This window comes from Gadus morhua, chromosome 13, assembly GCF_902167405.1.
Source record: "Gadus morhua chromosome 13, gadMor3.0, whole genome shotgun sequence".
NCBI classification, from domain to species: Eukaryota; Metazoa; Chordata; class Actinopteri; order Gadiformes; family Gadidae; genus Gadus; species Gadus morhua.
Window position 1 is genome coordinate 47,501 of NC_044060.1, and position 22,366 is coordinate 69,866.

Consider the following 22,366-nt stretch of genomic DNA (forward strand, 5'->3'; position numbering starts at 1 on the left):
CTCTCTCTCTCTCTCTCTCTCTCTCTCTCTCTCTCTCTCTCTCTCTCTCTCTCTCTCTCTCTCTCTCTCTCTCTCTCCCTGCCCCTCTCTCTCTCTCTCTCTCTCTCTCTCTCTCTCTCTCTCTCTCTCTCTCTCTCTCTCTCTCTCTCCCCCTCCCTCCCTCCCTCCCAGTTCTCCCAGGCTCTGCGGAGCTTCATCGAGCAGCACCAGCTGTGGGACCTGAAGGTGTGGACCAGCCAGTTGAGGAGGACCATCCAGACGGCCGAGGAGCTCGCTGTGCCCTACGAGCAGTGGAAGATCCTCAACGAGATCGATGCTGTGGGTACCCCACCTCACAGGGGGCTTTACAAAGCAAAAGTCCTGTGGTTGATATGTATATACATATATATATATATAGGGCTGGGCAATGATTAAAAGTTTTAATCGCGTTAATCGCATGAGTTCCTCTTACATTGTTTTACGCTAAATCCAATAATGAATTCAAAAGCAGTGTAATGCACACTTTTATTGTAAATGTACTGCCATATGAACACAAGTGCCGTAACATTTGTTGTGCAAACATTTTAACATCAAGTTCCGTACCCTTCTCCATGTTTGTTTATCCGCCAATTATATTCCGACTGTTTCTCTTTCCAGTGAGCGCCGCAGCAGCTAGCAACATGCTAGGCTCGCTCACGATGCTAGGCTCGCTCACGATGGACTTTTACAAAATAAAAGCCAGTGAGCAACAGATTTTACAATAAGAAAATAAATAACAAAAACTGCGTTGCTTAACTGAGATTAAATAATTGTTGGCGATAATTCATTAATTAAAGCGTTATAATCGCGTTAACTTCTCCAGCCCTAATATATATATATATATAGGGCTGGATAAAACAAGTCCTAATATATTTGTATGTAGCCTATGTATGTGTATATATACACATACATACATAGAAGTATAATATGGAACATCAGAAAGGTTTACTCAAAATACTGGGGGGGGCTTTGATTTTGATTTTCTTCCACTGTCTTAGTTTGTTTTATCTTGGCACACTTATCCTTCCTACCCTTAATTAACTACGTTATTCGGTTTGCTTTTGTCATTTGTTGTTCCCTAATTTTTAGTGGCGCATAATTCAAAGTGTTCTTATTTATTTTAACCCAAGATAAGAGCGTGTTCTTCATGTTCCTCCGGCCTCCACAGGGGGTGTGTGAGGAGATGAGCTACGAGATGATCCAGGCCTCCTTCCCGGAGGAGTTTGCTCTACGGGACCACGACAAATACCACTACCGTTACCCCGGGGGAGAGGTAACCATGACAACCGGACTCATCAAGTACACTTCATTTGAACTGCTTGTTTACAATTCCAACAAAGTACCAAATATCAGTGGGCGTGTGTAGCCCTCCAACTAACCAATAATTAATATTGATATCGTTGATACATTTGGGGGGCGTTCTAAAAACTCAACGGCCGACTGACCCCTGGCTGACCCCTCCCAGGTTAAGCCCTGCTCTAGTACTGGTCTAGAACTGCTCTAGGCTAAACCTCCCAGGCTAACCCTCCCAGGTTTAGCCCTGCTCTAGGCTGACCCTCCCAGGTTTAGCCCTGCTGTAGGCTAACCCTCCCAGGTTTAGCCCTGCTGTAGGCTAACCCTCCCAGGTTTAGCTCTGCTCTAGGTGACCCTCCCAGGTTTAGTCCTGCTATAGGTGACCCTGCCAGGTTTAGCCCTGCTCTAGGCTGACCCTCCCAGGTTTAGCTCTGCTCTAGGCTGACCCTGCCAGGTTTAGCCCTGCTCTAGGCTAACCCTCCCAGGTTTAGCCCTGCTCTAGGCTAACCCTCCCAGGTTTAGCTCTGCTCTAGGCTAACCCTCCCAGGTTTAGCCCTGCTCTAGGTGACCCTGCCAGGTTTAGCCCTGCTCTAGGTGACCCTCCCAGGTTTAGCCCTGCTCTAGGCTGACCCTCCCAGGTTTAGCCCTGCTCTAGGCTAACCCTCCCAGGTTTAGCCCTGCTGTAGGCTAACCCTCCCAGGTTTAGCCCTGCTCTAGGCTGACCCTCCCAGGTTTAGCCCTGCTCTAGGCTGACCCTCCCAGGTTTAGCCCTGCTCTAGGCTGACCCTGCCAGGTTTAGCCCTGCTCTAGGTGACCCTGCCAGGTTTAGCCCTGCTCTAGGCTGACCCTCCCAGGTTTAGCCCTGCTCTAGGCTGACCCTCCCAGGTTTAGCCCTAGCTCTAGAACTGCTCTAGTGTCCTGTTCTATTTGGAGCGGCATCGTATCAGAGAAACAGAATGCAGAGGAAACATGTGGTTTCACTGGTGTTCATGTCTTTTTATGGGACTTATTTAATTTTACGGTTGCCTCTTTTTAATTGGTTTCACCCGAGCTACTCCCACAGAGTTACCTTCCCACGGAGTTAATTAATCATTTACCTTCAATGAACTCCAGCCTGCTTTGATAACATCATTTAGATTTAATTTCCCATGACACTCATTTTTGTTAACGGCAGAAAGTGAACCATGAGATAGGAATTAGCAGTGTATTGATGTAGGTGGCGTGTGTGTGTGTGTTTGTGTGTGTGTGAGAGAGAGCTGATCCCTTTGAGTATTTTTGTGTCTGTATGTGTGTGTATCCGTGCACGTGTATGTGCATGCATGTATGGGTGTGTGTATGTGTGCTTTGTGTGCATGTGCATCTGTGCGTGTGCTTTGTGTGTGTTTGTGTGTGTCTGTGTCCATATGTTTGTGCATTTGTGTGTGTGTGTATGTGCGTGTGAGTGTGTGTGTGTGTGTGTGTGTGTGTGTATGGGTGCATGTGTGTGTGTGGCTGTGTATGTGCGTGCGTGCCTGTGTGTGCGTGTGTGTGTGTGTGTGTGTGCCTGTGTGAGTGTGTGTGTGTGTGTGTGTGCGTGCGTGCGTGCCTGTGTGTGTGTGTGTGTGTGTGCCTGTGTGTGTTTGTGTATGGGTGCGTGTGTGTGTGTGTGTGTGTGTGTGCCTGTGTGTGCGTGCGTGCCTGTGTGTGTGTGTGCGTGCGTGCGTGCGTGCCTGTGTGTGTGTGTGCCTGTGTGTGTGTGTGTGTGCCTGTGTGTGCTTGCGTGCCTGTGTGTGTGTGTGTGTGTGTGTGTGTGTGTGTGCCTGTGTGTGCGTGCGTGCCTGTGTGTACCTGTGTGTGCGTGCGTGCCTGTGTGTGCCTTTGTGTGCGTGCGTGGCTGTGTGTGTGCGTGTGTGTGCCTGTGTGTGCGTGTGTGCCTGTGTGTGCCTGTGTGTGCGTGCGTGCCTGTGTGTGTGCGTGTGTGCACCCCTCCAGTCCTACCAGGACCTGGTCCAGAGGTTGGAGCCGGTGATCATGGAGCTGGAGCGCCAGGGCAACGTGCTGGTGGTCTGCCACCAGGCCGTCATGAGGTGTCTGCTGGCCTACTTCCTGGACAAGAGTGCAGGTAGGGTTAACCCTAACCCTAACCCTAGCCCTAAATCCAAACCGCTGCTCATAAAGTCTCTCTTAGGAGAGACTTGAGGCTCAACCGCTATCACTGGTCACTGAACTGTAGGTGCACACATATTCATAACTCTGGCCGTTGATGCCATGCTCGCCCTATAGAGACGCTATGTGGATGTGTCTGACTCTGTCTTGTATTTGCTCTTAAATGGATAAAGTGCATGATTGATTGTAATCTTTGAATGATGCTTACTTCACTTGGAAGTCTCGTGGGCACACCTGATCAAATGTAGGATGAATACTCAGTATTAAGATAAAGGCAGGCTACCAATAGCAGTCCATACACACAACCACACACACCAACGTGTGGAAGACTGCATATTGATGGTTTGTTTTCATCTCTTAGAGGACCTTCCCTACATGAAATGTCCTCTCCACACCGTCCTAAAGCTCACCCCCGTTGCATACGGTAGGCAACGTTTTGCAAGGTCTAATAATTGGCCATAATAAACAGTGATTATTTTATTAGCATTGTTATTATTTCTTCTTTGTTGTTGCTTTCCAGGTTGCAAAGTGGAAATGTTTTCCCTTAATGTGGAGGCAGTGAACACGCACCGGGACAGACCTCTTGTGAGTCCACCCAAGCCGTCTCGTTGTTCTTTGCATTTGCTGCTGTTGACCTGAAGCCCCCCCGCCCCGTCTTATACTAGTGCGGATGCATCTTGCCTGCTAGGAGGATAATGGATTAATGCTTACCCTTGGGGCAGACATCGTCTTGTTCATCCCATCTTCTTTGGCTTCATTTGAGCCCCCTGGATAGCGCCTTGCTTTGCGTTAATGTCTGTGGAGTGAACTCTGCTCCCTAACCCTTCCCTGCTTGCATCGTAGATTTAGACGCTTCCTATTTGACTTTCTATTTCACAAGAGGACATGTGGGCCCCCCCAGACCTCCTGGAGGATAGGGCCTCTGATGTGTCCTATCGTATCTCCCCTCTCCTTACTGGCTTTGAAGGAGCTGAATCCGGCTTAAGTGCCATCGTGGTCTCCTTTCAGATCCATCGTGGTCTCCCTTCAGATCTAATCTAAAGTGTGGTGCAGTGTACAGGTGTGAGGCCTTGTGACTGGGTACCGATTGAAGGAGCATAGTAAAGTAGAAACATGAAAAACAAATGGTTGCTCATGCTTCTGTATCATCTTTGATCCCTGCGCTTCTGCTGTTCACTCATGCTATACGCTTACGTGAATAATAATCCTGAGAAAAAGGCTCTAATTCAACACATACATCTGTGTTTGTGTGTATGTGTGTGTGTGTGTGTGTGTGTGTGTGTGTGTGTGTGTGTGTGTGTGTGTGTGTGTGTGTGTGTTTAAGGTACATTTGCTTAATTTGAACAGCATATGTTTGTCTATCTTGTCCATTGTTTACAAGAGTTATTCCTATTCCTATTTTTTATTCAAAGTTTAGAACCACAAACTAGATACGTCTCGTAGATCTGTGTTCACGGCCACATAGTGCAGGGCTTGCTTGGGTCGTGTCCTGGGGAGATGTGTCCATTGTTGTTTATTCTTATGTTGACCTGATAACGCGTGCAGTGTGTCCCGGTCTCCCCGCAGGCCAACGATCCCAGGGACACCGTTCCCATCCTGAGACGCAATAGTTACACGCCACTGGCCAGTCACGACCAGGTCAAACGGCCCCGGCTGTACAGCGCCGGGAACAGGCCCTGGCTGCCCTCGGCCCCCACCCCCTCTGCTCTCATGCCGGAGGGACAGCAGAGCCAAGTTAGTGTCAGAGTCACCCCCAACCTCCCACACCCCCCACCTTCACCACACCAGACCAGTCCGCTGTGCAGCCCCAGGCCTTCGCTCGTCTCCGCGGTTTCACGTCTGCTCTGGGTCGACGCCGTCTGTCTTTCTGGTGCATGGTGCCCTTGCTTCACAGCTCTGCTCGGCCTAGCATGATAGCACGCCTACCGTTAGCATTAGCAGGTCTAATGCTAGCTTTAGCTTCACATCTACTGGGCACACTCATACACACACTATATATTACCCATTTGTCTATGGGAAAAGAAGAATGGAAACTATTACAATTCCAGATATCTTGCATAAATTGCAAGATGCAACATCGGACACGAACAGTCACACAGACACATATGTATAAATATATATGTATAGATATAAATGTTATAAAAAATAAAGAATCATTACCAATTTGGTGTTGAGAGGTGTGCCGTTTCCATTTGTGTGTTTCGGAAGAAACAGTGGCATTGTCTTGTGAGTCCAGTGCTTCAGTCGTTCTCCATATCTCTATCTATCCCTCTGTCTCTCTCTCTCTCTGCCTCGTCCCCTTCTCCTATCTGTCTCTTCACAGCCTTGGATAGGTGTCAAGTGTCTGTGAGTACGGTATTGTCATTTCCTCCCCCAAAGGTTGAATTACATCATAATCATGAACTATTTCAATGCAATTAACACTTATTCTAGTTTCCAACCGTTTTTGGAGTTCAGTGAAAGCAGTGATTTATGTTGTTAGGGTTAGGGTTAGGGTTAACCCTGTATGGGCCTCTGACCCTAACCCTAACCCAAAATCGAGCATTGTTTGATTGGAGTAAAACAGCTTTTAAAACCTTTTATTCAACATTTAAACACAAATGTAAGTAATAAATGTTGAGCGAAGTTACCATACTAAGCTGTGTGAGTGCTGTTTATCGCTGTCCTTTAACCACATGCCACTACACTGACACAAAGTCTGCATGACAAACACAGACAGGATGTCCTCCATACGAACAAAGTAGAACAGGGAGAGTTGCTGAGCTGATACATGTTGGTTTTTCCTGTTTCTGAAGGACTGCCTGTGTGAAGGAATCGACTCGGACAGCCCAGAAGAGGCTAGTGACAGTGTCGAGTTCTGAGTGACCATGGCACCCAAGACTCCCAAGCAAACGATGCATCACATCAACGTAACCTGCTGCCTTGTCTATGCTCGCGCACAATTTATTCACACGCCGTAACAAACAAAATCTTCAGAACACATTCATTGCAAAATGTATTTCTGCCTATCCGATTTTTTATTTGTGTTTTCGATTAGGTATGTTGATCAATTAATTCTAAAAAACTTTAGAATTAATCGAATCGATAAAATATAAACGTATCCTCATATTAATTGCCTTTGATATGATTTCAAAATAATATCTTGGCTCAAAACTGACCATGTGTAATAAATGAGGTTCGACGGTTACATTAAAGTCCCTGCATCCCGGGACCGGGGAATCCAACCAAAGCCAACGGCTGTAAGCTTCTCCTGCATGCGTGCCAATACAAGGTCATTGAACCAGTGAGATGTAGCAGAGCTAGCACATAGTAGTGTCTCATTCTGCCTTACGGCTATACGCTGCATGCTACCATAGCATCCTCTTAGCACAATTATGTACAATTAATTAACCCAGTTCACCAACTGTTATTTCACGATGTGTGATTGTATAAATATAAAAAAGAAGTTAATGTGGATGCATTTATTTGATGTGTTTTAACTTTGTATTTATCTGCTGTGGCCGAGGTTGGACACATCAATGATAACTGGTTCTGAGGTAAATCTTGGTCAATCGCAAAGTTGATATTTATGATATTTTTGACGGTATGAGGTATTTTTGAAATGGGGGAAAATGGAAAACAAAGGATTTAAACCACGTTCTCAGAGTTTGTAAAGGTTTAAGAGCGATGTGATAGGTCTATGGCATTGTAATATACAATATAGTAAATAAAATGAATAAAGTCCTGCTCTAAGTCGACCCTGTTGCCTTCCTAGCAGCCTTTTAAGATTCATCTCACTCTTATCTTTTTTCCTTGAGTTACCAATCAATCATGAATAAAAGACAATTTGTATCCTATGTGATATAAAAGCAATGATACAAATTAATAATAATAGCTGATGTTATATTGATCATACTTATTGTTTACTGACTTATGATTGTCAGTTTATTGATTGGCATAAAACTTAACCTGTAAGTGTTATCACATGAGATAACAGAAGGAATCATTTAAACTATTATTTTATATTTAAACCTTAATTAACACATATAAGGCCCCATAACTTCCACCAGGAAAGCTGGATTGCAAAATGCAAATGCAACGGTAACGTCTCGACACAATCAAGGCGTATTTTACACACGCTTCTTCCTCTCTTCTTTGACGCCAGTGGAAGGCTCTGGCGCCCTGACGTCACGGCCAGACGTCGACACGATGTGTGACGTTGCCGTGACGTTTCGCAAGGCTGTCACTGGACGAGTATTGTTTGAGGGCTGCAGCTAACGACAGGTAAGCCGACCCTAGTCCGCTCGTTATCCCGTAGAAAAGTTAAAGAAAATAACTTTGGACCCACTATACTTCCCCGCGTCTCCCGTCAGGCCGAGGCGGTCCTATTTCAGGTTGTGGGGAAGTTTAGCCCTCGGAGGATTAGTAGGCTAACGCTAGCTGTTAGTTAGGGTTAGGGTTAGGCTGTCTGCACACCGACTCTTCAGCAGTATGTCTTCATGAATCCAGTACTGGTCTTTACGATCACTTTATGAATACGTGAATATGTTGGGGTTCAAAGATGTGGATAATACCCTGTGTTTCTGGGGCTTGTGAGCAGGCTAGTGGCTAGTGACTCCACGGCAGGACAAAGAGCCACCGGTGTTGTGCCGAAAATGGCATCCCCGTCAGAAATCGCACCCCCTCATTGAGTTCGTTGGAGTTCATTGAGATAAAAAAAATGGGGGGGGTTAGTTTATAGCAGTATTCAGATCATATCATCACAAGATGAGCAAATTTTCACAGAAAGCGATGTGAGAGGTCTTCTTCTGACAAAAATATATTTTTTAGTTTATAGCAGTTTTCAGATCATATATTTATTACATATTTATAGTTATAGGGAGACATGTCTGTGCTTTCTAGTGTCACATCATCATTTACATGTATGAATTGTAAACTATTACGTATTTTTGTGCCCTAGTAGTTCATGTGGGTCGCCTAACATGTAACATCGCTTTCAGGGACAAGTTTCTAATCTTGTGATGATATGATATAAACACTTCTATAAACTATAAACCCTCTTTCCATCAAAAGAATAACTCAGAGCTCAATGATCTCAATGAAGGGGGGCGATTTCTGAAAGGAATGCCATTTTAGGCACAACACCGGTGCGCCTCTTCGCCGCCTCCTCCATGTGCTTTATCAGCACTCCGTTTGTTTCTCCGTCCGGCAGCCGGCCGTCCGTCTGTCCAGGCGAGGCCAAAGTATACTTCTCCGAGTTGACTACTAACTATGTAAATAAACTTCCAAAGCTTTTCAAATCTTATTTGGTGTTTTATTGGTCCTTAATGGGCAAAGTAAATAATAATATAGTATACTCCTTAAAGGGACACTTCACCAATTTGCATTACGCTTTGTATCGTTAGAAACCCATTCATATTTTTGAATGGTCTTGCATCATTCAATAATTTTCCCCTGTGACGGGGGAAAATCTACCTCTAATAGTGTGTTCCTGAATCCTAGGACGCCAGCCTTCCGAGTTGCACTTTTGACGTAATTTCCGGTCTCAGAGTATTTATAGCGTTCCCGTTCGTCTTTGTGATTGTGTCATGAAATTGGCTAGTCGTTGTTTATTGTTAACTAAGTTAGCCTCTTTAGCAAACCAGCCCAAGAACGAACAACACAACCTTACATTGTATTGCATTCACAGCAAGACAGTGCAATGCATACTAGGGATGGGCATTCGATTAAGTTGTCTTAGTCGATCGTCTGGAGAATTAACGATCAATTAGTCGATTTATCGTTAATATTTTACATTAAAATTAAAAAATAATAATATTCAAAATGAAATAAATACAAATGCAGCGTGTTTTCCTTATTAGGATCTTTATTATTAGATGAACAACTCAGTTAAACCAGATCCCTTCAATAGTTATGCGCTACTCTGCTCTAAGCAACGGAGCATGCAGCTCGAAGCCTAGTTTCTTCCCAAAATAATAACAATAATAATATCTAAAAAACAATCATGTTATAACTTAACCAACCAGTCTACGGATTTTTGTTCAGAAAGATGAGCATGTTGACATGCTCTGGGGTCAGACGCGACTGCAGCCTGGTGACCGTCATTCCAGCCGCCGAAAACACCCGCTCTGAGGGGATCGACGTTGCTGTGATGCACAAATACCTCTGTGCTTACTTGGCAAGGCGGGGGAACAACTTTCCACAATCCAGGGGCTCAGAAAGTTCTTTATTTCTGCTTCGATGCTAACCTCGCCTTGAGTGGTAGGGCTATAGTGCTCCCCAAGAAGTCATTTTTTTAAATCATAATGGTCCCACACCAGACTTCGCCGTGGCCTCGTCCGCTTCATGATTACATGGCCGTGTTCCAATATCCATACTATCCGTACTTACTAGTCTAAGTTTGAGTACGTAGGGCGTCCCGATAGAGATCGGGCGAAAATAAGTGTACTGAAAACGGTCAAATCGCGAAGTGTGTGGAGATGTACACTTTTCGTACTCAGCGGCAGCCATCTTAGCTAAGTAGCGGAAGAGGGCGGAGCCAGGCTGAGCCAAAGTCGGCGCATTTTCCACATTGCCTGCATTAATAGTCATTTTTTAGTTTTTATAGCTTTTTATAGCTGCTAGGCGTAAAGAGTTCACCGTTCAAAGCGGGATGTTTATTGCGGGGGAGGAGCCGCAAATTTAAATATTGCCCTCGTGTGGTAAAATGTTTAATTGCACACTGCATTAGTTTAATCAATGAAAAATGTACGTAATCGACGAAATTCTTAATTCTTAATCGTCGATTAATCATGCCCATCCCTAATGCATACATTGGTGACCGGAATAAAGTAGCAATGTAATCAAGTGTGTAAGAGCATTTAAAATTGACATTAAAATGACCAACATGGTACAAATATAACGAAAATAAATCTCTTCACGGGTGCAGCCATTTTTGTTGACATCACTGCTCTCGGTCTACTCTCAGAATTCCAAGAGTTGAAGACAAAAAAGAGGCGTGACTCCGAGAAATGCAGCAAGAAAGCTGGGAGATTTCCGACTTCCGACTCGGAATGCTGGCGTCCGAGGATTCAGGAACACACCATCATTTTCAAAGCCGCCTAGGGGGTGGGACCCCCTGACGCTACAGACCTATTACAGATCAGTGCAGAGGAGATAGAGGTAGAGTACACCGGCTACAGTATGGAGTTTGACGTTACCCTGTGACCGGTAGATCACAAAAGGGCTAAAGAAGCAATGACCCAAAAAATGGGTCAGCTTAGCTCAGGATGTAGAGCAGTTGTCTTGTAACCGAAAGGTTGCTAGTTCGATCCCCAGCTCCTCCTAGCTAGAGTGTTGATGTGTCCCTGAGCAAGACACTTAACCCTAACTGCTCCTGACGAGCTGGCTGTGGCCTGGCAAGGTTGACACTGCCGTCGGTGTATTAACCGATGTAAGTCGCTTTGGATAAAAGCGTCTTCTAAATGCCCTAATTGTAATTGATGAAGTACCAGAAACGCAATTGTTTATTCATAATATCATCCGGCGAATACAGCGATTGGCCTCGTTCTATAAGATATTCGAGAATACTGGAGCTCTATATCTAAATGATATCATATAGTATATAGACATCTATAATAATATTGTATATAATATCACGGCCATAAGCTGTGTGCGCCTCCAGACGATATTATGAATCTCAAACGACTGAGTCGGGTTCTCAGACATCTCTGTATGTAGAGCAGTGTGTGTACTCTACCTCTATCTCCTCTGCACTGATCTGTAATAGGTCTGTAGCGTCAGTGGGTCCCACCCCCTAGGCGGCTTTGAAAATGATGGTGTGTTCCTGAATCCTCGGACGCCTGCATTCTGAGTCGGAAGTCGGAAATCTCCCAGCTTTCTTGCTGCATTTCTCGGAGTCACGCCTCCTTTTTGTGGTGCTTTCGATTGCTGTGCAAAAAAAGCACATCATCCACTGTGGTTGATTTTAGTCTACTCCTCTGTTCCTGAATAACATCTCCAGCACCGGAGAAGTCTCGCTCGCAATCGAAAAACCCACGACCGACCCGCGCTGTTGAGGCGTCCGACCCGACCAGCACGCGTGTCTGACACGGTTCATTATTTTTCCCCCGTTTCATCCAAATTGCGCGGTTCACCCGTCGGGTACCCGAACCTGTGCAGGACTCTGGCCGAGATAACCCCCACTACGAGTCTTTACTTGTTGTGGAAGTACCAGAGACGTCCGAGAACCCGACGCAGTCTTTAATTCATAATATAATCCGGAGGCGCACACAGCTTTTGGCCTTGATATATATTGTATTATAGATACCATATTATTTAGATATAGAGCTCCTGGAGTCCGCAAACGGCAACAATCACGTCTCCTCCATGCTGCTGTTCACGCTGGACTGCTGTTATGTCACGTTCTCGGGGTGTGAACGCTGATTGGCTGTTATGTTATGTTCTCAGGGAGTGAACGCTGATTGGCTGTTATGTTACGTTCTCAGGGAGTGAACGCTGATTGGCTGTTATTTTACGTTCTCAGGGAGTGAACGCTGATTGGCTGTTATTAGGGATGGGCACGAGTAGTAAATTCCAAACTCGAGTGATCGAAGGAATTCCTCGAGGATCAATCGAGTACTCGTTTAATCAAATCAATTTTTAGAATGCAACGCATCTGCAGCAGGAATAGGCCTAATGATGAACGGCAATATTACCAACCAAACATGTAATGCTTATTCTCCATCAAAACAGTCAGAGTTATCAGAGTATTCATTATTTATTTTTGCAAACGTTCAAAACACATTTTCCTTTCAAAAATAAATATGCGTCTCACAATTTAAATCACGTCGAACCAAGGCCTGTAACGGTTTAAAAAAAACAAAAACGAAACAAGTAGCCTATCCATTGCAAATAATTTAAAGCTGCAAATAAAACGGCAGCAAATGGACTATGGAAATACTAAGCGTTGTGATCTTCTCTACACGGCCGGGACTACAGCTGCGTCTTCAGGGCTGTACGCTTACTTTTTAAAATGGTAGCACTGGTGATAGCAAGCAAAAAAATTCAGTAGCACAAAAATAATTTTGGTAGCACACATACTATAGTCAAAAATATAAAAAATATTCTGATACAACTGAACAGATTAGGACGTGTATATACAAAAGTAACACAATATGAACAAATTCAACAACAGTAAAGTGACTGAACATATTAAATAGTAAAGTGACTATGAGAGCCTCTTTTAAAACATCAGCAGCCAGAAGTGGTGAACACATTCAACAAAATTAAGTAATTATTACAAATTTAATAGTGGGTTAGGGCTAATAATAGTTACAAAACATAGACTTCTTGGATTGGTCGTATACCAGCCAATTGAACGTTTGTAACCAATGGGGGTTAAACCTGTACGTCTTCCCGTTGGCCGAGACGGAGTCATGGGTGGAGTCGGCTTCGTCGGAAGGTGCCGGTTCCGTGCTTGTGGTCGCCGAGTCAATCTCTTCCATACGTGGATTTTTTTCAAAGTTTCCATCTTTATTTGATGAAGAACTTCCGAATACAGAGAAATACCTTTTCATTTTTCTGTTTTGCTTAAAAAGTGAATTTCCCGCGACCGTTACAAAGCCCCTCCTCAACGTGCGAATGTTCGGGAAATGTCGTTTTTTAGTAGTTGAGCGGAACTGGCGAGCCTATAATTCAAAATACATTTCACTGCATGCATCGCTCCCATCATGCTCCCACACACTCGCGCTTAGTGGTGCCATTGAAAGCCGTACAGAAAGACGTATTTTTTTTCGGCACGGGTCCTTCTCACCCTTTCGCACCGGTGCGAGTGGACTTGTATTTATCTTTGCACGTTATATATTTTAATAGCAAATGCGATCAAAACTGTCGCACTGTACAGCCCTGGTCTTGCGGCGGTGAAAATAGCCGACACAGTTGGTCGCTGCGGGTCTGCTTTCCCGAACCCACCGTTGTGTTTCAGGAGCATATGTTGCCGCATAGTACTTACAATCCACCTTATGATCTCCTATTTCTTTAAAGTATTTCAATTCTTCGCTGCGCTTTGCTTTAACCATCTCTTAACTTTTTGAATTCTGGCGTGCCTGAACACGGCACGGCACGCGCTAGGGATGGGCCGATAGTCGATTCTATCTACTATCGACGATAGATAGATTCCATTGTCGATCGTCTAAAGTTGCCGATAAAAAGGCGATATTTCTTTTTAAATAATAATAAAAAAAAAACATATGCCTATGTTTAGGGTATTGTGTGTGTGTGTGTGTGTGTGTGTGTGTGTGTGTGTGTGTGTGTGTGTGTGTGTGTGTGTGTGTGTGTGTGTGTGTGTGTGTGTGTGTGTGTGTGTGTGTGTGTGTGTGTGTGTGTGTGTGTTCACCAGAATGGACATCAACAACAACCCACTAACAGCCTATCTTCTGTTTTTGTTGCACATTGTTTGCGTCATATTCAGCTTTCAAGTTTCTAGAATCTATACCAGTAACTCCACTAACTTCTAGTAGTAGACCAAATGTAAATGTGTGATCGTGGAGCCCTAACCAGGCTTTAACTCTGGCTACTGATCCCAGGGTTACGGTCAGGGTTAGCTAACCCTAACCCTGACCCTAACCAGGCTTTAACTCTGGCTACTGATCCCAGGGTTAGGGTCAGGGTTAGCTAACCCTGACCCTAACCAGGCTTTAACTCTGGCTACTGATCCCGGGGTTAGGGTCAGGGTTAGCTAACCCTGACCCTAACCAGGCTTTAACTCTGGCTACTGATCCCAGGGTTAGGGTCAGGGTTAGCTAACCCTGACCCTAACCAGGCTTTAACTCTGGCTACTGATCCCAGGGTTAGGGTCAGGGTTAGCTAACCCTGACCCTAACCAGGCTTTAACTCTGGCTACTGATCCCAGGGTTACGGTCAGGGTTAGCTTACCCTAACCCTGACCCTAACCAGGCTTTAACTCTGGCTACTGATCCCAGGGTTACGGTCAGGGTTAGCTAACCCTGACCCTAACCAGGCCTTAACTCTGGCTACTGATCCCAGGGTTACGGTCAGGGTTAGCTAACCCTGACCCTAACCAGGCTTTAACTCTGGCTACTGATCCCAGGGTTAGGGTCAGGGTTAGCTAAACCTGACCCTAACCAGGCCTTAACTCTGGCTACTGATCCCAGGGTTACGGTCAGGGTTAGCTAACCCTGACCCTGACCCTAACCAGGCTTTAACTCTGGCTACTGATCCCAGGGTTAGGGTCAGGGTTAGCTAACCCTGACCCTAACCAGGCTTTAACTCTGGCTACTGATCCCAGGGTTAGGGTCAGGGTTAGCTAACCCTGACCCTAACCAGGCTTTAACTCTGGCTACTGATCCCAGGGTTAGGGTCAGGGTTAGCTAACCCTGACCCTAACCAGGCTTTAACTCTGGCTACTGATCCCAGGGTTACGGTCAGGGTTAGCTAACCCTAACCCTGACCCTAACCAGGCTTTAACTCTGGCTACTGATCCCAGGGTTACGGTCAGGGTTAGCTAACCCTAACCCTGACCCTAACCAGGCTTTAACTCTGGCTGCTGATCCCAGAGTTAGGGTCAGGGTTAGCTAAACCTTGACCATAACCAGGCCTTAACTCTGGCTACTGATCCCAGGGTTTGGGTCAGGGTTAGCTAACCCTGACCCTAACCAGGCCTTAACTCTGGCTACTGATCCCAGGGTTAGGGTCACGGTTAGCTAACCCTGACCCTAACCAGGCCTTAACTCTGGCTACTGATCCCAGGGTTACGGTCAGGGTTAGCTAACCCTAACCCTGACCCTAACCAGGCCTTAACTCTGGCTACTGATCCCAGGCAGGATGTTGCGTCTTCGGTGCAAGACTAAAAACGGGAGCCACCTCATGCAGGGGCTGAGCCAGCACTCGTGCGTGCAGGAGCTGAAGAGCAAGGTGGAGGAGCTGACGGGTATCCCCTGTGACGTGCAGAAGATCCTGGTGGGATACCCCCCCTCCAGCTTGGACCTGCGGAACGGCCACGCGCACCTCAAGGACTACCCCATCAAATCAGGTGACCTGAACGCACTGTGGCTAGGCTCAGGAACACAGTGGGTCGGTTGTTTTACTGATAACATAGGGTTAGGGTTAGGCTGAGGGCTAACCCTAACCCTAACCCAGTAGGAACACAGTCGGGTCGGTTCTTATACTGATAACATATTGTCTCTGAATCTCATATCTTTGTTGAATGTCATTTTAAAAGTATATCCCCCCCGCAGGAGACACACTGATCGTAGAGGAGGAGAAGAACAAGATGAAGACTCAGGCCAGCTCCCCGCCCCCCCAGGCCAGCTCCCCGTCCCCCCAGGCCAGCTCTCCGGCCCCCAAGGCCAGCTCCCCGCCCCCCAAGGCCGGCTCTCCGGCCCCCAAGGCCAGCTCCCCGCCCCCCAAGGCCAGCTCTCCGGCCCCCAAGGTGCCGCGGCTGGAGCCCTGCCCCGAGCCCCGCCCGGTGCTGGCCCGCCGCGTGGTCCCGGCCGACAACTCGTGCCTGTTCACCAGCGTGTCGTACGCGGTGGAGGGCGGCGTCTATGACCCGTCCTGCTCAGCCGAGCTGCGCCGTCTGATCGGCCGCACGGTGGCGGGCGACCCGGCGGCGTACTCAGAGGCCGTGCTGGGCAAGACCAACGAAGAGTACTGCGCCTGGATCGGGCGCGACGACACTTGGGGCGGGGCCATCGAGGTGTCGATCCTGTCCCGCTTCTACCAGTGTGAGATCTGCGTGGTGGACACGCAGACGCTGCGCGTGGACCGCTTCGGCGAGGACGCCGGCTACCGCAAGCGCGTGCTGCTGATCTACGACGGCATCCACTACGACCCGCTGCAGAAGGAGACGCCCGGCTCGGACGCCCCTCCGCAGACGGTGTTCGCCGCAACGGACGACGTCATCCTGGCGCAGGCGCTGGAGCTGGCGGACGAGGCGCGGCGCCGGCGGCAGTTCACGGACGTAAACGGCTTTGCACTGCGCTGTTTGGTGTGCCAGACGGGCCTGGTGGGACAGAAGGAGGCCCGGGACCATGCCAAGGAGACCGGCCACACCAACTTTGGGGAGGTGTGAGAGCTACTCGCTCCCCCATTCCCCCCTGCCCTCACCCCCCTCCTTAACAACGTCAAAATCACACACCCGCTCCCCAATCTGGCAACGCCGTGGTACTGGCTGTTTGTCTGTCGGTCTGCTCGGGCCATCCTCTACCTCACATAGTTCAGCGGAGTCCACGAGGAACCAATAGACACTGTGGGTTCTGTCAACACGGTCAGTATTCAAGCTACGGTTGGTTCTCAAAGCCTGCTGCGGTGGAACATCCCAGCAAAGCTTTCATTGGGTTCTGCTGTCTCAAGAACCCAGCATGTCAAGCATTGAGCCGGGTGTGAATTAGGGATAGGCCAAAGTGAGTCCACAACCGCAGGAGTCAGTGACGCGTGGATATGAGTCCTGAGCTGAAGCGGGCTGTCATTGGTTAACATGCAGTCCTCGTCCGGCCCCGGTATGCCGGATCAGGCTCACGGACTTCATGGTGCTCTGCTGTCTGTCTACTGGTGACCTGAGAGGCTGAACGCACCAGAAAGAATGCTACTCATGTAGCTCACTAGCTAGCACATATTTATTTAGTCTGTATCGGATGTCAGGGTGCCTACCCACACTACTTTTGTGATAGTTTATCTAGATTTAGAAGAGGAACAGAATTCAAGCTACAAAGAGAGGATCGTGTTTAGGTGGGGATTAAACTTCTCAGTTCTCAAGTGTTTTTAAAGTGTTACGTTAAGCTAGTCAAGTTACTACTCTGAGATGACGACATGGTTTATGTTCAGGTATATTTTCAAGGTAAATGAAAATTTTTAAAATGCCACTGTTTACATGTGTGCTAATATTTGTGTGAGGAGCAAGATTTAGCTTTTTTAGTTTTGAGTCCAACGTGGGACTTTTAACTGATGTGTAAGGAACAACTGGTGTTTTTTTATTTTATTGTGATGATTTTGTTTCTTAAGCCCCTGTTCTGATGCACACATTTTTACCGACTACCAAATAATGGTCAGAGGAACAGGGTGTAGGAATGCTGATATTTTATAAATATAATATTCACTCAGTCTTAGACGATGCCAACTGTTCCTACGCACAAAATGCTTTGTTCATGAGCACACATGAACTGTTTGTATAACAATATACTTTTTTTCCACAAATGATCATGTGACTCTCTTGCTCTCTCTCTCTCTCTCTCTCTCTCTCTCTCTCTCTCTCTCTCTCTCTCTCTCTCTCTCTCTCTCTCTCTCTCTCTCTCTCTCTCTCTCTCTCTCTCTCTCTCTCTCTCTCTCTCTCTCTCTCTCTCTCTCTCTCTCTCTCTCCCCCCCCCCCCCCTGGTAAAACAGTTGCAGGTACTGTAGATGGAGCAACAAGTCTGATCTCATCTCAATGTTGGACCTATTGATCGAAGGGAGCCAAGAGCAGATCAATCGTTTGAGGTAGTTGATGTCAGGCTGCTGTTCAGTTCCAAGGACAAGGCCTTACTATGCCTTCTTATTGACCGATCCATTGATGATTTCAGTGGGATCGGTGTAGGAAGGCACCCATCACCTTTGTTTTAACCCTTTCAGATCCATTTTACCATCATTACATAGACGAGTACCAATGTGTTCAGCTTATCCCCACTACTCCCACTACTGGCCCCTTAGTGTCAGAGTGTCCCCACTACTGCCTCTCAGTGTCAGAGTGTCCCCACTACTGCCCCTTAGTGTCAGAGTGTCCCCACTACTGCCCCTTAGTGTCAGAGTGTCCCCACTACTGCCCCCTAATGTCAGAGGGTCCCCACTACTGCCCCCTAGTGTCAGAGGGTCCCCACTACTGGCCCCTAGTGTCAGATTGTCCCCACTACTGGCCCCTAGTGTCAGATTGTCCCCACTACTGGCACTAGTGTCAGATTGTCCCCACTACTGACACTAGTGTCAGATTGTCCCCACTACTGGCACTAGTGTCAGATTGTCCCCACTACTGCCCCTTAGTGTCAGATTGTCCCCACTACTGGCCCCTTAGTGTCAGATTGTCCCCACTACTGGCCCCTAGTGTCAGATTGTCCCCACTACTGGCACTAGTGTCAGATTGTCCCCACTACTGGCCCCTAGTGTCAGATTGTCCCCACTACTGGCCCCTTAGTGTCAGATTGTCCCCACTACTGGCCCCTTAGTGTCAGATTGTCCCCACTACTGGCCCCTAGTGTCAGATTGTCCCCACTACTGGCCCCTAGTGTCAGATTGTCCCCACTACTGGCCCCTAGTGTCAGAGTGTCCCCACTACTGGCACTAGTGTCAGATTGTCCCCACTACTGGCCCCTAGTGTCAGATTGTCCCCACTACTGGCACTAGTGTCAGATTGTCCCCACTACTGCCCCCTAGTGTCAGATTGTCCCCACTACTGCCCCCTAGTGTCAGATTGTCCCCACTACTGGCACTAGTGTCAGATTGTCCCCTGCCACTAGGGTCAGATTGTCGGCATGGGATATGGTTTTAAGATGTTGATTTATTTGGTTGATTTAAATGATTTATTTTGTGGCCATTTAATCATACTTTGATAAAGATATATGCATTAATTCACCAGAAGATGTCTCGTGTTATGAATTTATAGCTCTTCAAATTGCCTGTTTCATTTTATTGGGATGGTTTAAAATCCATGGAGGTATGGGATGATGTAAGTTTTGACATTATAAATTTTCCCCTTACGTTTCCAAGGAGTTGTTGACCCTTCCCCCCCCCTTGGTCTGAATAAAACACAATAAAAGCCCATAAGACAGAATTTGTTGTTGGTCTCTACAAATTGATAATCACAGAGTATGTTCAGCTCACAGTCCTAACCCTTATTTTGTTGATTTGGGAAAAGGTCGAATATAACAATCACGGTCAATACAACAGGTCCGTTACTTGTAGGCTATCCAGTCGGTTGCAATCTGCAACCTCAGCGCTAGATGCCAGTCTACTAAATTATACACACTACGCCTTTAATAGGATTGAAGGCCTGTTGCGTTTACAGTTGCGACTCGCAGGCATTGCGCTGTAGCATGCATCGACAGGTGCGCAGTGGGGCCGAGCTCTCTGAGTGGCCAACGACGTGCGTCGCGACGTAGGTCGCATTGGTCGCGACGAAGTCTATATAATCAGTTGATTTGCATGTTATTAACGTTTTTTTTTGCGACAGTTGAAGTACCAGAAAGCCATGCTCTCTGGCGAAAGCTATACCTACAGCTCTTTATTGCTAATATTGTTTTAATATTTTTCTATTGAAGTACAGTTTAAATGATGAAATCGTTGGTCTATCAGTATCAATAAAATATATTAGTTGTAATTTGGGGCGTATTCAAATAATGTATTTTATATATTATATATAGCCTATTTGTTTTGTTAAGTCATTAAGCCTAACGTATATTATGCACAAAGTTCTTCGTTATAGAGTGATAAACATAAATATAAGTGCAATATTATGAAGCCAATGCCACAGTGGTACCAGCAGTAGTCATGCTAGGTTAGTTATCATGAAGGCCAGTGTTTGATTCTCTCGACGGACGGTCATATTATTGCTCTTGAGTCAAACTTATTGACGCAATCGGCCTCTTTCATTTTAACATTTTTGTATGTTTTAGTATGATGGTATGATAATTATACAACGTAACGACGGGCTGCGACGCCTGGCTGGTATCGGCTGGCTGGCTGCCGCTGGCCACTGGCCGCTGACTGCGGCTGGCAGCTGGCTCTGGCAGGCTGACCGACTAGGTCGCGACCATAAAAGCGTCGCGACCCTTTTGGCGGCAAATAGGTCGCAACCAACCAGAAGTATGGCTGAATGAGCGACCTGTGGCAGCCAGCCATTGTCACCATGGCTACTACCATAACCAAAAGCCTATACGTTAACATCTCATTGAACAGAATAAATATACGTGCGTCAGTATAATAAAAAACAATAATATATACCTAGCTTAGATATTGATAGACCAATAGGCCTTTTTATAATATATATAAATAAATAGGCCTATTGGTATATCCATCCATATTCAATTAATTTTGAATTAACTTTGTAATACAGTGATGTTTACAATATTTATATTGATTATATTGTATAGCCTATTGGTTTGATAAATGTCAAAGACCAATAAAATATCCTATGAAGAAAGTTATAGTGTAATATACTTTGATATAAGTGTAACAAAACAAATAAAAACTCTATTTCACAGACCCAATACTGTAAAAAAAATAAGTAAGAATAAATATATAATGTGTCACGAATCATGATAGTCAAGTATTCAAATGTATAAACCAAAGAACAAAATATGAAAATTGAAATTAAAGTTAAAAAAATTAAAGTGTCAATAATAATAATAGTAGGCTATAGTAATAGCATAAATGCACAATTTAAAGGGGGCCAGTGACTATACAAATCTATAGTTTATAAAAAAAGTGTGTGTAAAGTGGCCCAATGATCAAGTATGTATGCTAACTCAGAATGTTTTGCAGCCAACAGACCAAAAACAAAAACTGTAATATACTCTGATGTACAGCATATGATAAATGACGAACATGACGACCAATAAAAAACATTTTCCATATTATAGGCACTATGTATCCCTGGGACCAGGGAGCACAATTCAGGAAGGTGGAATGATTAAATACGCACGTTTTGCCAAGGCCGAAGTTTGACTAAAAGAGCAACAATCGATCTGACCATGGAGAGAATCAATCACACAACACAACCCCTTGATTACTACCATAACATCACTACCACTTACACCACTGTGGCTTTTATGTTAAATACTGTTACACTGACGACCAATAAAAAACAACAGTGTCACCCCTCATGTTTCATTTGATAAAAACGACAGTGTTACCCCCTATGTTTTAATTGATAAATATCGACAGTGTTACCCATTATGTCTTTTTTCATAACAACCAATAAAAAATTATGTTTTTTTTCATGACGACCAATAAAAAACAACAGTGTTACTCCTTATGTTTTCTTTCATGACGACCAACGAAAAAAACAACAGTGTTACCCCTTATGTTTTTTTTTCATGACGACCAATAAAAAACGACAGTGTTACCCCTTGTGTTTTTTTTCATGACGACCAATAAAAAACAACAGTGTTACCCCTTGTGTTTTTTTTCATGACGACCAATAAAAAACAACAGTATTACCCCTTATGTTTTTTTAAAAAAACAACAGTGTTACCCCTTATGTTTTTTTTCATGAAGACCAATAAAAAACAACAGTGTTACCCCTTATATTTTATTTGACAAAGACAACAAAGTTACCCATTATGTTTTTTTTCATGACGACCAATAAAAAACAACAGTATTACCCCTTATGTTTTTATTCATGATGACCAATAAAAAAACAACAGTGTTACCCCTTATGTTTTTTTCATGACGACCAAGAGAAGGATAATTTATTTATTTTTTTACATGTTTTTTTTCATTACGACCAATAAAATACGACAGTGTTACCCCTTATATTTTATTTGACAAAGACAACAAAGTTACCCATTATGTTTTTTTTCATGACGACCAATAAAAAACAACAGTATTACCCCTTATGTTTTTATTCATGATGACCAATAAAAAAACAACAGTGTTGCCCCTTATGTTTTTTTCATGACGACCAATAAAAAACGACAGTGTTACCCCCTATGTTTTAATTGATAAATATCGACATTGTTACCCATTATGTTTTTTTTCATGACGACCAATAAAAAAAGACAGTGTTACCCCTTATGTTTTTTTTCATGGCGACTAAGAAAAAACGACAGTGTTACCCCTTGTGTTTTTTTTCATGACGACCAATAAAGAACAACAGTGATACCCCTTATGTTTTTTTTCATGGCGACTAAGAAAAAACGACAGTGTTACCCCTTGTGGTTTTTTTCATGACGACCAATAAAGAACA

The 22,366-nt window shown here is 45.2% G+C and overlaps 2 protein-coding genes across 11 annotated transcripts in view; both read left to right on the forward strand.

Annotated features, from left to right (window-relative positions):
* pfkfb2b (6-phosphofructo-2-kinase/fructose-2,6-biphosphatase 2b) overlaps positions 1 to 7,193 on the forward strand; it is a 15,548-nt gene extending 8,355 nt beyond the window's left edge. Inside the window, exons 10-17 of one of the 8 annotated variants that reach the window (XM_030374846.1) lie at positions 172 to 318; positions 1,187 to 1,291; positions 3,283 to 3,412; positions 3,818 to 3,880; positions 3,977 to 4,041; positions 5,002 to 5,190; positions 5,780 to 5,802; positions 6,252 to 7,193. In XM_030374846.1, the coding sequence (XP_030230706.1) occupies positions 172 to 318; positions 1,187 to 1,291; positions 3,283 to 3,412; positions 3,818 to 3,880; positions 3,977 to 4,041; positions 5,002 to 5,190; positions 5,780 to 5,802; positions 6,252 to 6,321 (792 nt within the window). In that variant the 3' untranslated portion in view covers positions 6,322 to 7,193. Of the gene's footprint in view, positions 1 to 171; positions 319 to 1,186; positions 1,292 to 3,282; positions 3,413 to 3,817; positions 3,881 to 3,976; positions 4,042 to 5,001 lie in introns of all 8 variants that reach the window. The other 7 variants (XM_030374847.1, XR_003979166.1, XM_030374848.1 and 4 more) reach the window with 7 other exon arrangements.
* A 414-nt stretch (positions 7,194 to 7,607) lies between these two features.
* On the forward strand, positions 7,608 to 19,231 carry yod1 (YOD1 deubiquitinase). 3 transcript variants are annotated; one of them, XR_003979180.1, is made up of 4 exons: positions 7,608 to 7,719; positions 15,254 to 15,466; positions 15,672 to 16,702; positions 17,815 to 19,231. XR_003979180.1 is itself a non-coding variant. In XM_030375141.1 (3 exons), the coding sequence occupies exons 2-3, from the start codon at positions 15,259 to 15,261 to the stop codon at positions 16,505 to 16,507; spliced, it is 1,044 nt and encodes a 347-aa protein (XP_030231001.1). In that variant the 5' UTR covers positions 7,608 to 7,719; positions 15,254 to 15,258; the 3' UTR covers positions 16,508 to 19,231. The 3 variants fall into 3 exon arrangements, 2 of the variants coding, with proteins under 2 accessions (XP_030231001.1, XP_030231002.1); XM_030375141.1 differs by having other exon boundaries at positions 15,672 to 19,231; XM_030375142.1 differs by lacking the exon at positions 7,608 to 7,719 and adding an exon at positions 14,725 to 14,894 and having other exon boundaries at positions 15,228 to 15,466; positions 15,672 to 19,231.
* Positions 19,232 to 22,366: the final 3,135 nt, after the last annotated feature.